A 16,380-nucleotide genomic window follows, 5' to 3' on the forward strand; every position below is an offset into this window, starting at 1 on the left:
GGACTCCCGCTGCAGGTGTGTGAATGTCCCAGCAATATCTTTAATTACAGACACGAGTCCTTGGCAGGGATGTTGAAGCAACCCCTCAAACCACGCACCCTTCCTCAGACTCACACCTCGTCCCATTAGCAGAGTCTTCTCTTGGGTTTGCCTCTGAGTTCCCTTTTAAAGAGATTTCCAGCTCAATTCCAGTGGCTTTTGCATCTCATTACACTCGTGATAATTAGCTGTATCTCATTACAGCCCAGCCCCGTTGGAAAAGGATTAGTTGTTTTCAGGTGTAAACCCGTGGTGGGCCGCTTACTACACCTCTTCAAAATTCCAGGCAGGCTGCCCGCCTCAGCCAAATTAGGACAACTCCTTCCAGCTGTGTACACTTCATTACAACTTCCATTTCAGGAAAAGGCTCTGCTGTATTTCACATCTGGTCACACGCTTATTAATTATGCACTTCTTATAACAACCAGGCCTAATTAGGACAGAGCTGAGACCTTTGCTGAGCCAAGTCTTTCTTTGTTTTCTTCTTCTGGGTACCTCATTACCCTCCCTCCAAATTAGGCCCAATTTGTTTTACGTCCCTGCCCCATTAAGACAATTGCTCTCAGGTGTGTGGATTTCCACACAGACTCTGCTTCTTCAAGCACAGTCTGGTTGATGGGGACACTCCTTGTTTTCCTATCACCTCCCGCTCCAAGGACAGCCTCTTGGCTGGGCTTCTCATCACATTTTGCCTCCAGTGGCGTGGAGACCAGCTAGGGCTTGTTGAAGCCTGATAGCCTCTGTTTTTTACTGTGAAATTTCTGTGCCCCGGTGCTGGGAGGCAGCCACAGCTGTGCTCCTGCGTGAGAATCTGAAACCCAATGGCCTCAGGCTGTTCATGGAACCCAGGAGGCAGGAATCCATTTTTTCATTCACACATGGTAAAGGGGGGAACTTTCAGGCTCTGGCTAGCCAGGGAGGGCCCAGTGAACAGTGAGATACAGTCCCGAGCTTCCAGAAGGGCAACGCTCAGAAGCAAGCAGCAGAGGGTCAGGCTGAAGATGTTAGTCCTCAATCCCAGGAGATGTCTTCCTAAATGAAAGGGTGGTTTTGGTGGATTGAATGGTAAATAAAAACTCTGGGAAGGGTAAGATCGGGGTGGAAGTTGGGTAACTCTTTGTCAGACTGGAAGTATAAGCTCCATGTCCTAAGGGACTGCTTCTCTTGCTTGCCACTACATGAATCCCATATCACTGTAACAGGTAATTACATCTTCTTGACCGAATGAATGCAGCAGCGCTAAGACATCCATGGATAGGACTTGACAGGAAGATCATTGGGTTTGGTTGCCAATTCAACTTGGCTGTATTTGACAGTTTTTCCCCAAGCTATTTGAAACATAAATTAATGATGGTCAGGCTGAGAAAACATTCAGGCAAGAATGAGGTCCTGGAGAGGGGCTGGGCTTCTATGAATGGAGTCCTTCCATCTGCATCCATTTGACCATCCACTGAATAGGACACTGACTGTCCTTGACCTGTTAAAAAATGAGTGATGTGCCATCCTACAAAGAAATCTGTGCCTTGAATGTCTTGGACAGAGAGGCATAGATCACTTTTTTTGGAGCAGAACTGACATTTTTCAATCCTATCATTATTGTAGCAAAGCAGGGATTCTACTTTCCTCAATGCTCCCCTGCAGCAGCCCATGTGACATTTTCCTTCTGGTTCTCAGTGTTCTTGGCATTCTACGCCAAACCCATGTCCCCTTCCACATCCAATAAAACCATCTTAAGCATTCACCAATCCACCCCTAGCTCTTTTGGTATCCTTGTAACCACCCAGGGTTCTATACCTAGAGTGGAAGGAAGGAGAAAAGGTACCAAAGCTATGCTGGGAAGCTGTGGCCACTAAGAGGAGGCCTCCAAACCGAAGGGGTCGGCTTGAAGTTCCCTCATCTCCCTTCTCCCACCCCCACTTCTTGGGTAGACTACTTTCCTACGATGTTGTTGTTTCCATGGTTTTCTCCTACATGGATTCAACTTCTTTCCAACCAGGCCTCTGAAGCACACAGATTTACAGTATTCCTTCTAGAACCCTCTGGAAGACCATCTTTCGGCTGCCTGCTGAATTCCCACTGTTGGTCCTGATTTCTAACTCAGCTCTGAGTGCACATCCATTAGGGTTTGGTTAGAATCCAGTGCCCATACTCTGTCTTAAAGGTAGATAACGAGTGGCCTCCCTCATTGTCTAGTATCTGCCCCTATGCTTAGCAGCATTTGGCCCACATTAGGCCCTCAGGGAATGTTTGCTGAGCAAGGAACACAAGAAAAACAACACACATTTCAGCTTCTCAAAACATTTTTTAATTTTCTGTTTTTCCCACCAAGACCAAAGCTGTACAAACAGGTATACAATTTTGGATCATCACAATGTGAGGCCCAGCTGCCGTGTATGGTTAAAATCCTTTTTGCTCTCCTCTCCACATGTTTCCAAGGTGTGTCCCAGTCAGTGCCTTGCTTTCTCCTGTGACATATCAACCATGGGTAGCAGGAATGCTTGGAGACTTGGGGGGCAATGGCGGGGTTCAGTGTGCCAGGAGAGGTGAGCACCCAAACCACCTGGGAACACTTTAGAAATGGCCTCCGCTGGTGGGTGCACAGAGGTCGAATGTCACGCTGTCCCATCTTCCGTGCACTCAGCTGAGTGGACCAGGGCATCTTTCTAAGGTGAGAAAGACCTAGGGGCTCACATCGAGAGCAAGTAAGCATCTAAGAATCACTCACATCCAAACAATGTTTAACTGAGAGTAAAAGTTCTCTACCCATTATTTACTCTTGGAAAGTAGAGGTTAAAAGATCAAGAGGAGGGTGGACTGCCTTTCATTCTTCCATTTTTGTGATTAATTTGAAGGCTCTTGGTTTTGATGCAGCAGAAGTAAAGACGAAAAGGCAATACACTGACTATATTCTGTGTACAAATGGCCGCACACAAAACTCGCCCAGGGACTGAGATAAGAGGACTTTTCCCGGTAGCCCTGAAGAGGTCCTGTTTTGGTTAGGAAAACTTGTTGAAAATTACAGCCAGCTGAGAAGTCACTGATTTGATGTTGGCAACAGAGATAAAAAGCAATGCACATATGCTTATTTCACTGTATTGTAAACTGACAGGGTCAAGAGAGTATAGATCTACTCTTTGTGTAAGAGAACCCTATGAAGTGTTTTAAGAAGGGACTAAAACTGAGGGAGCAGTCTGCTTTCTAAAGATTGTTGGGGAGTTGTAATTTGTGCATTCATTTTTTCAGAGTCCAATTTGATACAACCTTCCTCCCATCCCACCCTAGTCACTCAACTCTTTGGAACTGACTGCATTAGAGTAGACGTTAAATCAAAACATTCTGTACTGCAAACTCCCGTTACAGTTTATATGAAAAGCCCAAAGTAAAGAGACAGAAAAAAAATATATCCTCTTGTCTTCTCTCCACTAAAGTATCAGTGCAGAGAAAAGCAAGTCTGCTTCGAATATACCAAATAACATACCAGAGAAAGAAAGAAGTGTGACTGAGTAAACAAAAATAGCGCCCCCACCCCCCACCTCCAGCAGTGTGCTCGATTAAACCGTAGTTATTTTCTTATCCTTGGTGGCTTGCTTGATGGCAGCCTGCTCGCAAATGATCTCCTTGAGCCGCTGCAGCCTCATGTTCTGGGTGGTCTGGTCTCCCACCCCAGTCTGACTGCGGTGTAGCAAGGTCAGGGCGTGGATGTACTCTAGCTCCGTGTACTTCACGCCCTGGTCCACCACCAGGTTCAGGAGTTCGTCGGCCGTGTTGTATAACATCTCGTAATATTGCCTGAGGAAGAAACAGGGGACACTGTTCACCATCTCCATTGTCAGCCATTTATGTGGTTTCAGTGGTGATGAATATGCTGTTTATAGATTACTTATTCCATAAGCATTTGTCGATCACTAGACATTGTTCTAGGTCCTATGAATATAATGGAGAACAAGACAAACACGATCTCTGTCCTCTTGGAGCTCAGTGAAGCTTTCTTCATGAGAATAAGTCTAAATGAAGGTTCTGGGAGAACTCACATCTTTCAGGGTCTCCGTTCACTCAAGATTTGCCCTAATGTTATATTCACCTAGGAAGATCCAAAGAAAATGAAGTAGGGGCAGAACCAGGAAGGAGAGAAATAATCATCTGGCAGGCACTGCGAAAGCTGTTTTTGTCTTATTCAATCCCTCATTCATTTATTTATTCGCTGGAGGCTCTGTGAAATGTATGGTTTTCTCCTCCATACGGTGGGATAATAATAGTACCTACCTCTTAGGGTTATTGGAAGAATTCATCCATATAAAGCACTTGGAATGGTGCCCGACAAACATACATGCTCCATAAATATTAGCTATTATTATGTGAAATAGTAATAATTAACAGGAATGTAATGATAGTAATGTAAGTATATAATGATGAGCAAGACAGGGCCTCTCTCCTCAAATAGCTCAGAGATAAGTTGGAAAGATAATGAAAAGTAGGGAAATAATGATTGCGTTTCTGTTGACAAAGTTCATTTTCATGTACTGCGTCATTTAACCCTCACTACACCTAGGGAGCTATTAGTCACTTTTTTCAGATAAGGAAACTGAAACATGGCCAAGTTACAGGACTTGTTTAGCATCCCAAAGAAGTGAGGGGCTGTGGCAGGATATGCACCCAAGTTTCTCACTCTCCTTCTTCACAGATACAGACAAGAATAATGGCCCACGTGACATGAAGGAAGTATAAATGTTATAAATTTATAGCAGAGGAAGGAGAAATCCCACCATGCTGAGGGGAAGGTGAAGAATCAAGGAAGACTTCATATGGGGTACAATATTGTCAGGCAGGGCTCCCAGGGAGGAAATTCTAGATTAAGGGAAAAGAGAAGAGCAGAAGCAAAGACTCCTCCTGGGAAGAGGAATCTGGTTAGCCTGGGGAGTGTAGGTGGACAGCAAAGTTGTGGGAAAAGGCAGTTGAAGCCAGAAGGCAGACTGTTTGACATCAGGCTAGTTCAATTAACAAAGAACATTAGACTTAGTCAAGTCAGTAAAGGACCTCCCTCCCTTACCCCCCAAGGTTCTGTTGAGAACAGAAGCACCATCCAAGTTGTGCTTCTGGAAAATTAAGGTGACAGTGGTACACAGAATGGTCTGGGGGGGGCGGGGGATTAGCCATAATTCTCGCAAAAAGTTGCAGACTTGAGATCCATTTGGCTGCAAGGCCATTTTCCTGGGTGGAGGAGAGAAGAGTAGTACCCGTAAGAGAAACAGGCATTACAGTGAGTCTCCAATGCAGAGAGAAGATGGGGGAGGTAGGAGTCAGGAAAGGAGAAGGCAGCCATTTACCCTTCTTAAAACCAACATCATGCCACCACTATCCCTCACGGAGTCTGCACTGAGGCTCAGACTTGCACGTTTACTACAAATTACGCAGGAGGTAAAGTTGAGTACAGGCTCTGGGCCAAGCGATGCTATCACAGCTGGTTAGGCAAAGAACAGAGAAGCCTTCCCAGGCACAGTTTACTTCCTTCTCTCTCCCTGACAGGAAAGGCAGCTCTGCCTCAATGCAGGGGCAGACCAAGGCAGAAGGCCCAAGGCAACTCCAGAGACGAAGGGATCTTGCGGACCTACCAGGATCATTGGACTTGGGTCTTGCATTTGTTTCTTGTTCGTCAGGAACATCTTGATAAAAAGAACATCCTCTGGGAGAAGTAAGCTATCCTTGTAGTAAGGAATATATTCTGGGAGCTCATAATTTCAAAAATATTTTATAAATTGTTGTTACAATGGGAATATGGTCAGTAAGGGCATTAGTGTCTTTTCACATGGCTAGTTCCTTTTCCTGCTCTGCTAAACCTCCTTTTCTAATTAACATACTCTTAAAAAAAAAAAAAGAATACGCTTTCACAAATATTTCCTAAATAGTGGCAGGAATAGTAAGTGCTCATCTTATATTGGCAAGTTTATGAGTGACTCCAGGCAGCAAAAAGGGTCAACATCCTTGTGTAGAGGGTCCTCTTGGGGCTAGTTTTCTGTAAATGAGCGTTCACTTTAACTTCCTGGAACCACATATTTAGAAATCACTGGTCAAAGGTAACCTTGATGTAGACAGAGGTACTTCTAATAGAAGAGGCAAATTAGCCTCCAGCCTGCAGACTTCTGGGAGCCCAGTAGCAGATACGGTCAGGAACTTTTCTGAAGCTTCATGTTCAGCATAAAACCCATGTGAACTATCCATACTCCACAATACATCTGTTGTAACTTAAAAATACAAATTTTAAGAAAAACCTGATGCTGCAGGAAGATGCATCATATTTATCTGATGGCTTCACATGTCCCCTGGCACACCGTGGCTCCCTCCCTGATACCAGCCCCTGTTTTGAGAAATGGGGCCCCCTGCATCATCTAAGTTGGTTTCCCACGGATGCACAGGTGAGGGAGAGAGCTGCCCATTTAGGGAACTACCTAAGAACACCTTTTAAAACTCGCTCGAAAAGAGTACATGTTCAAATTTAGACTTAACTAATGTAATGAGAGAGAATTGGGGGGCTCATGATTCTTTCAAAGCTAGAAGGGACATGATGGCTGCAGTTCTCAGCTGGTGGTTCTCCAGCTAGAAAGTGCTTGGGGGGCTTATGAAAAGTGCAGATTCCTCAGGACCCACCCCAGCTACTGTGATTCCCAAAGGTCCCGAACCACCTGGGACTCTGACCCAGAGTCTCTCTGGTGTGGGAAGAGTTATAGAACCATTCCCATCTCCTTGAGCCAAGGACCTAAAACCATTAGGGAAGGAGACAGAAGCAGTAAGTGGATGGTTATGCTTTTCACTGAGATTAAACCAAAAGAATTGGGTTTCTTTGTATTATGATGTTGATATTTTCATCATTTATCTTAAGAAGTAACATCGAGCCCATCTAACCAGATGAAATTGGATTTCTTTTGAAAAATCTGATGAATGGTTTCCAGGGATACTGGCTGGTTTTCTACAGAGACCACTGTTCCATGCTGGGAGCAAACAACAAAACAAAGATGCCTGGATTTCTAGTCCTGGATCCTCCAGTGTGGTAAGTGATAAAGGGTGAGCCACTTAAGTCCTTAACGTTTCAATATCCTCTGTGCAATGAAGACCTTTATAAATCCCAGAATGACACTCTGAAGTGGACTCGGAGACTAAAAGAGTCCTCTAGAGCCTCAGATGAACACTGTCCCAGAACTGCAAAGCTGAGTTATTAAACAAAATCGACAGGTAACTGATGGTGTATTTTCTGCAGTTAGGGAAAAAAATTACCCATAACCATGATGATATATTAGGTCATGAAGAAACATAAATATTTAAAGATGGAATGAAATTCATTCATCTTGCAGAATAGTACCTGGTAGCAAAGACGACACTAAATCAGCACAGCAACAGTTGTAATTGGAGGTAGAGAAAGGGTTCTACAAGATGCCCCAAGGAGAAAATAGGAAAATGCCCCCAAACTGTACAATTAGAATGGGCCTCCAGGATAAACACTGACACGCGGAAATGAAATCATGTAACCCAACTGGGATAAATAATTTACCAGCACTCACTGAAGCTCCAGGAAAATGAAAGCTTGATCTTTATCATCAAGCATTACAATAGCAGCCATGGCTTCCAGGTATCACATTTTGTAGGAGACAGGACTTAGCTGCCCGGATGGGATCAGCGAACACACATTTGATTTAGGCCTTTTCTGGCTCATGACTTATACGGCAAGTCTCTTCAAAGCCCATAACATTCGGGAGCCAACTGCCAGACGTGGACTAAGGATCCTATTCTGGAGACCAGAGTTCCAGGTCACCCTGATGGGTGGAGGTGGCTTCCTCCCATGGTTTCTCTCTCTCTTTGCTGTGCACCTTTGGGCAGCAGTTCCCACAGTGGCCTGAGTGTAGAGGGAGGCGGGTGGAGCAATAGGAGAGCGGTGGGGGTGGGTGGGGGTGTCACCTAGACTGGTCTCCTGTGCCCAGTCCAGAATCTGACAGCGTCCATACTTTGTTCTGGTGCAGACAGATTATGTTCTCATACCTTCTTCACGTTACCTTTTGCAATGGGCTGTTCTTCCCTGTGTTTTGTTCTTCTTACTTTTGTAACGGTATTGAACTGTAACTCCTTCTCCCCATTGATGGTGTTGGCAACTATCTACACAAGGGAGGCCAGGAAGGGCATGTTGGGAAGCTGGGCAGGGCTCCTCTTTAAAAGTTTTCAGGGCGCCTGGGTGGCTCAGTTGGTTAAGCGACTGCCTTCGGCTCAGGTCATGATCCTGGAGTCCCGGGATCGAGTCCCACATCGGGCTCCCTGCTCGGCAGGGAGTCTGCTTCTCCCTCTGACCCTCTCATGCTCTCTCTGTCTCATTCTCTCTCTCAAATAAATAAATAAAATCTTAAAAAAAAAAAAAAATAAAAAAAAAATAAAAGTTTTCAAATGGAGTTTATTTTATCTTTCTCTGGCTGGGAAATTAATTTACATGTCATATAGACTATATGGACTCAACACAAAGATTAAACAGAAAAAAAAAGATTACTCCTATAAATCCTTTATAAAGACATACCACGTTTTTGCATTTCCTTCCAGTGTTTGTTTTCCATATGTGATGTTCTACCAATTTCTCTACTACAGTTGAAATATGTGGGTTGACAGACTATTGGACACTTTTGTTTCCAATTTTATTTATTTATTTTTTTAAAAAAGATTTCATTTATTTATTTTGAGAGAGAGAGACAGCATGAGTGAGGGGGCGGGGCAGCGGGAGAGGGAGAGGGAGAAGCAGGCTCCCCGCCGAGCACGGTGCCTGTACGGACACTGGGCTCAAGCCCAGGACCCCGGGATCGTGATCTGAGCCGAAGGCAGACGCTTAACCGACTGAGCCACCCAGGAGCCCCTTTGTCTCCAATTTTAAACACTTTCTCTCCTGAGGATAGATTCCAAAGCAGATTTAGTCAAAGACAAGTATAGTATTTAGGACTTGGGCAATGCTGCCAAACTGCTTCCTAAAAAAGTTGCTTCAATTTTTCTTCCTACCAACAACATAGGACTGCACCTACCTCCTCATATTCTTTTAACATACACGAAGTTAAACCATTTTTCACCTACTTACTGTTTTTTAATGTACATAAGTCTGTATGTACATATAAACAAATTGTTGATACCTTTGTATATTTTGAGAATAAGTGCTCTTCTTATTTAAGCGTTCTTCAGAAATTTCCATAAACAAGAAGCAAGGACCATTCTAGTCTCTCATCCCTGGTTCTACCTCCCACTCTGCCATACTCATCATAAAAGTTATCACTGCATCTCTGAAAGCTATTGCAAACAGTTTCAGCTCTCTTCTTTGTAAATTGAGGAAAGCAAGCCTCGATAAAACCAGCTATTCCCATACAGCAACTGTCAATTTTGGACCTGCAGGCAGTCCCGAGGGTCTGGGGGTAGGGATGGAAAGAAGGTGCTAACTGGGGGCTGTCCACAGTCCCTGGGGAAAGCTTTGCCATCTGCCTCCCTTTACAGGGTGGGGTCCAGAGTCCTAAATCCCTGAAGGAAAACTGTATTTTCCATGGCTACCTAGTTATGTCTCATGCCGGGTGTGAGAACCTGTCTTGATTGAGGTACTATTAATAATAATGTCTAAATTTTAGGTGCACTGCCATATTCAACCCTTTGACGTAGCTGCTGCAATCATCCACGCTGCACAGATGAGCAAACTGGGCTATCTGTCTAAGGCTTCAACATCAAGGACTGTGAACCTGTACTCACTCCAAAGCCACTATAATATGGACAGAATGGAAGCTGTAAAAAGCAAAAGTACTAACTGCAAAGAAAAGTTGTATAGCAAATTTTAGTCCTGATTCAGGCAATAGGGACAAAATAAAATCCACATACGAACTCAACTCTCTGCCTTCCACTGTAATGGAACAAGCCAGTATTTCGGCAATTCAAAATTCATTTACACACTTTGTAGTTATATTTGAACAGCACTGGATTTGATCTGGGAATTCAGCACTCTGAAACAAATAATGAAGTCATGCTGTCCAGTCAGCATTCAAAAGTTACAGAAATGAGTTTTGGCTTTTTCATTTTGTCACCTATTTCTCGCTTTTTGCCCCTTTCCAAGCGGGTAACAGACAAAGCGACCTTTATTTCCAAAAGCTGGCTGCCCTTCTGACTGATTACTTCCTTGAGGAAGAGGGATAATTAAGCAAAGTCACTGTAAAGGCTTTCTCATCTAGTCCTTCCTGAGATAATGAAAGTAATAATGTCAACAAGAGAATTGGGCTCTGAAGTAGACTTCTCAAATTTAAATTTTGAAGGAGGAAAATTTTACCTGAATATAACTTAGTATTGACAGTAGCCCCCCACATTCTTTTTAGCCGACAGCTGCAGCATTTTGAGAACTTTAATCAAAAACCCAGTAGTAGATGGGTCACTAAATTGTTGGATAAAACATTCAACTCTTGTTTTTCTCTCTTCACTCGATGGCGTCCATGGTAATAAGCAGGGAAATGGAGAAAAAGAAAGGAACTGAATAATCCATAAACTAGATAATCATCCCATAAATAATTAAGAGGTAGTTATAGGAGAACGACTTAGAGAGAAGTAAATACTCAAGAGATCAACTGAGCTCAGATTCTGGTTAAGTCTTTCACTCCCCGCTAACTGGTTGTGTGACCCTGGGCAAAGGCTGTCGGCTCTCTGGACTTCTGCTTCCCATATGGAAAACAAAGAGGTCAGAGCAGATGCTATTTAAGCATTTTTGGATTTTAAAACCTTTATAGCGTCCTCCGCTTGCTCCTTTAAAAACCACAGGCTTCCATCAGAATTAGCTGATGCTGATTTTCCCTGAACCGTACGTAGTAGGTGAGACGCTGCACTGATTGATTTGGAAACATTCTGAACAAGTGTAAACTTAGCTCAGATGTGTACTTTCCAGACCAATAATAAAATGGATGGTAATCCTGTGTGTCAGAAGAATAAATTAGTTTATTAAAAAATATAATATAATTGCTCTCATTTGTCTTCCCCTTCAAAGAGCTTAGAGTTTATTACAGACATGATTGAAAATTCTAATTTGAAATCGGGGAAGTTATTTCCATTTCGGGAATGAGAAAACTCAGGTAGAGAAAAGCGAAATAATTTTCAGAGAGGTGGGGGCAGAATTAGATTTATGTTCTATAGGGATGGTTTTTAACATTCCTGACAACAGACTGGGTGCAGATTTTTGTTCGGATCAGGGGATTCCAGAAGAGAAGTGTGGTCTTTAGAAAAGACAGCGTAGAAATTGCCTCAGCTGGTGGCAGTAGAAAATCATTCAAGAGGAAGTCAGAGCCTGAGAATCTGCTGTGCTAAGGCTTGTGCAGGCTTGAAGGGGCATCTACCTGCATCTTCTTCATGGAAAGTGGCACACACACACGGCCTTCATGGACAGCACTGTGCTTAAACCGCAGTTACCTGCTGGCCGAGTTCTGATAACCAGCATGCTTCAGTAGTAACGGCAAGTGTCTCTCCTGCGGAGATGTTAAAAGCTAAAGTTGGCTGTGTTCATCCTTCTCGGGAACGTTACTCTGATATTTTTGATAGCAGCCTCCAGAGCCTTGCTTTATTTCTCTTCGGAGAACACAACCACTCAAAACAAAGGAATTCCTTGGAGGTCCACCACTTTTGAGATGATGACCCTCTCCCAAGCTCACTGATAGTCCCTGAAATGGGAAGAAAATTTCTTCTGGTTCCCTCAGCTAGAAATTTTGCTCCCCACCTTCGCAACACCTTCTAAATTTATAATATCTGGGGCTGAAATTTCCTCCTCAACAACTTAAGGATTCATATGTCACTCTCTGCTCCATCAGATAATTTTTTAAATTAAGTTTTCTGCAGCAGGGCTAAAGGAAGATCTGCATTTTAAATTCAGTACAATTAAAACTGTGTCTCTCTGGTCTGGCACGGCCTTCGGTCAAACCCTATTTGTATGAATAATTATTCAGTCCATTAAGAAGTCTGCTCAACTCCTTCTCCCATTTTGAAGGTTTTAATAAATATTGATCAGGCACATTTCTGTTTGCCTTGCCAAAGCAATTCTGATGGATTCATCTTCTGATGTTATCAAATAATGAAATATGAAAGAGTGAATAGAATTACCCTCTTGTTCTGTGATTTTTATTTAGGTCCGTCATTTTACTTGCATAATTGTGTTTGTCTCATACTCCTGTAAACGTTCTTTTGATTATCAAAAGGTGAATCCGGGTTAAGGAGAGTTATACTGTGCTGAATATCACTTTAGAGAGTTTTTTCAATTTAAAAAAATAATTTATCAAAGATCACAGGTTGATAAAAGGAGATAGTATTATGTACTTTGGTGGTCTCAAAGCTACATATTGTTTACCAACTAGCACAAGGCCCTTATGCTGTATATTATCTATATTTCCCAGATTAGCCATCTGGGAAATGGTTGCTGACATATGCAGAACAAAAATAATTCAGAGGCCCTATGGCTTTTTCAGTTTTAAGCATTTATCAACTTTTCAATAAATAATGCAAAGGATTTCTTCAAAGGAAAATCTAGTATTATTATCACTAGTACTCAGAAAGCTCTAATAACATCTTAAAAGTTAATACAGTAATGCCCCCTTATCCACAGTCTTGTTATCTGCGGTTTCAGTTATCCGCGGTCAACCATGGTCCACAGCCATGGTCCATATGACTCTCCTCTTGACATATCACTAATAGCAGCCTCATGCTACATCACATGCCTACGTCATTCACCTCACTTCATCTCATCACATAGGCATTTCATCATCTCCCACCATCACAAGAAGGATGAATACAAGATATTCTGAGAGAGACCACATAACTTTTCTTACAGTGGATTGTTATAATTGTTCTATTTACTATTAGTTACTGTTGTTGATTTCTTACTGTGCCTAATTTACAAATTAAACTTTGCCAAAGGTACTATGTATAGGAAAAAGATAGTATACATAGGGTTGAGCGCTATCCGTGGTTTTAGGCATCTGCGGCGGGGTCATGGAAGTCATTCCTTGCACGTAAGGGGGGACTACTATATAACAGAGAAAATTACAGAGCAATAGTCCTTGGCTTCAAGAAGCTTCTTTTATCTACACTTTAAAAAATACAACCCAGACCCAGATCAAAGGTGTCTAGGACACTAGGTAAATACTTTACAGTAAAATAAATCTGGGCTTGCCAGCCAGCCTGCCCATTCTGCTCCTCTCTCTTGGTATGTGGTAAAGAAGAAAAAAGTTGGAGGGTGCTAGACAAGGAACAGAAGCCAAGGACAGGATTCTGCTCCAGTGACTACCAGTTAGTGATGGGATGGAGAAGTGAAGGGGTAACTGTTGGGTTTCCATATTTATAATATGGAGATCCTTCTCTACCTGTAAGTGTTTGGGGAGAAAGGTCAGTGAGGATAGGCGTGGACTACATGGCTTCGATGGAAGAACTTGCCATTAGAATATTCCAGTAGCTGCCAGTTAGTTCTGTTCTTTAGCCATTGACTCTGCCCCTAGCCAGCTACCTCACAAGTGTGTTTAGACAAGGTCTGGGTAGAGCTGAATGGATAGTTCACTGCAAGCCATCATCACTGCTGGGGAGCCTAGATGCAAGAATTGTTAATTCAGCCATCAGTTGGCTAAGTTACTCAAACCCTTACTAATGATTTTTGGCCTTAGTTAGGGACCCCAGCATACTTCTCAATATTGTTATAGGGGATTTCTCTACTTTGCTGAGACCAAAAAAAAAAAGTATCTTTTAGGACTGAAGGGCCAGAAAGAAAAATGGGTTTGGCAGAGGAACAAAAAAACCCAGCAGATTATTTGAAAAGCATGAGCATATGCAAATCAGCAGGTCCCAATGGCAAATACTCCAGGGTGTTATTTACTAAATCCTCAGGTTATTTACAGAAGCGAGAAAACCTAAATAAACCAAAGCTACAAAATGGGCCATCTGAGATTCAAGGACATGTGATTCAGAACCGATGTCAATTAGAAAAATGATAGACTAAATCAGAAAGAGCTAATGGAAATATGTACATATCCAGCAGGGTTTAATTAAAAACCCAAATACTCTGACAAATGTGATGGATAGCTTTGGGTAGCAATGTGAATTTGGTGGATGAAAAGACCACTGTGGCTGATATATATGTGGATGTCAGTGAACCATTTTATACAGCGCCTCTAAAAAAAATATAACTAGCAATATGAATTTATTTTGAATGGCTACCTCTGATAGGACACAGGCTGAAGAACAAACAAAGGGTAATGATAAAGGCAAATCAACAAATTCAGAGAGAAAGCATCTAGTGAATGCTGAGAACACTGGCTTATAACTGATCTCACTTAATACCTTAATTAATGTGCGAGCACATACGGGTGCCGCAAAGGGCAAATGTTACTAAATGCGGAAGGGCTGTGAACAGCAACAAAGAAAGAGAAAGAATGTAAAGGACTCCAGAGAATTCAGAGTTAGGGGCAGAAAACAATGAAATGAGATACATGTTGGAAAAACCCAAGAGAATTTCTCTAGAGGAAATTCTACCCTTCTACATTTTATAGTGGGGAGAAACCTTAGAACAGCACTGGTAAAAATGGTTTGTGAGGGTATGTGTGGGGGGGCGGTGTAAGGACATGGAACCAGAGAATTTTCTTACTACCTGTAAAAAAAAAAAAAGTACCAGTTATAGGTCAAGGAGGTGATGATAACCCCCCTTTGTTGTGCTTCATAGTTCTGTATTGCTTTATACCCTAAGCCAACTGAAAGAAAATCAGAAAAGAGCATCAAATGGGATTAAAGGGACAAAAGGTTGGAGGAAATTAGAGGATTAAAAGAAATTCAGTCCAATGTTTGTTCCAATGTCAGCTTATGAATGAGCGAGGTTTTCCCTGACCACCTTCTCGAAAAGGATACCTGCCCCACTTACCAAGCTTTGTCCTTTTACTGAGCTTCACTTCTGTTTAGCATCGATCTTCATCTAAACATAAATGTATATTAAAAATGTCTTCTGGGGACAGTTGTATTTTTATTTTATACGTATTTTAAAAATGTATGTACATATAGAGACACAGCGTCTTAGAGTGGTTAAGATCACGGACCCAGGAGCCAGCGACCTAGGTTTGAATCCTAGTTCTGTCTCTTACTATTTCTATGCTCTTGGGCAATTTACTAATCTCTCGGTGACTTCTTTTATTCATCTGAGCAAGGAAATGGTAATACAGGGTTGTTACAAGGATCAAATGACGAAGAAGAGTGGCTGGGACGGTGTTAAGTGTTGTGTAAGTATTTACTACATAAATGTCTGCTGCCCCCTCCCAGAACACAGGGGCTGTGATAGGGTTGGCTTCTGTCTCACTCCTTATTACCCCCTGGCCCGAGAACAAGACATCTAGTGGGTGTGGAATCATGAAAAGGAATGAATGACTGAGAGAGCCAACAGTCAGTCCCTCTCATTAAGTGACAGAGGACAAAGTAAAAAGCAGTCTGTGATTCTTTGACACTGAGTGGGGAGGAACTATGAATAAAATAGCTATTCCATGTAAAAGGCAGAGGGGTCTTCTGACACAGCTCCAGGAGGGAGATATGGAGCACCTCGGTGTGGGCCAACTAGTGGCAAATAAAGAAGGGGAGGACAGAGGGAAGAGACCCATTTCTGGCTCATGATGTGCAATCCTCCATCTTTTCTTTCATTCTCTGGTAGAATTAGACACGAATCCCACAACTTTTATCTGATGCGTATGACCTTGGACACTTCTTGGTTTGTCCAAACTTCAGTTTCTTCATTTATACATGGGGTAGGTAATGTAACATCACAAGTTAAGTTTGAGGATTAAATCAAATGACATGGTAGGACACCTGCTGTGTAAAAACGGTAGCAATAACAGCTAACTTTTATTGAATACTTACTATGGACTCTGTACTGGCCCTGTATATGGTATGTCTTTGGATATTCAGGATCGTACGAGGTATCATATTCTCCTCACTGAAATGGTTTCTTACTAATCCTTTCCTTGTGCCTCAGCAGAGGGATTTCTTTTCTTTCCTTTTTCTAAGATTAACCGTCTGCCTTTGATCCCAACGCTGTCAGGACCCTGCTAGGGTTTTGTTTTGTTTTGAACTCTTGTATCTAGTATATACCCCCTTCCCTGGTTCTTTCATGTCTGCCTTCAAACATCCTTATAGTTTCTCCTCTTTTGAAAACAAAAAACAAGAAACAAAAAAAACCCAAATCCAAACAACAAACCCCAAGACCTTCATGCAATCCTCTGTCTACTCTATCTCTCATCTTATTTCTTTTCTCCTTTTCATTATGAAATTTCTTGAACAAATCATTTGTATTCACTGTCT

The 16,380-nt window shown here is 42.4% G+C and overlaps 1 protein-coding gene across 1 annotated transcript in view; it reads right to left on the minus strand.

Moving 5' to 3' along the window:
- Positions 1-2,321: 2,321 nt before the first annotated feature.
- Positions 2,322-16,380, minus strand: part of EXOC4 (exocyst complex component 4) — a 731,914-nt gene continuing 717,855 nt past the window's right edge. The window contains exon 18 of the mRNA XM_032401540.1: positions 2,322-3,828. Coding sequence (XP_032257431.1) covers positions 3,591-3,828 — 238 coding nt within the window. The 3' untranslated portion in view covers positions 2,322-3,590. The remainder of the gene's footprint in view (positions 3,829-16,380) is intronic.

Source organism: Phoca vitulina, unplaced genomic scaffold (assembly GCF_004348235.1).
Source record: "Phoca vitulina isolate PV1807 unplaced genomic scaffold, GSC_HSeal_1.0 scaffold4, whole genome shotgun sequence".
Classification (NCBI taxonomy): domain Eukaryota; kingdom Metazoa; phylum Chordata; class Mammalia; order Carnivora; family Phocidae; genus Phoca; species Phoca vitulina.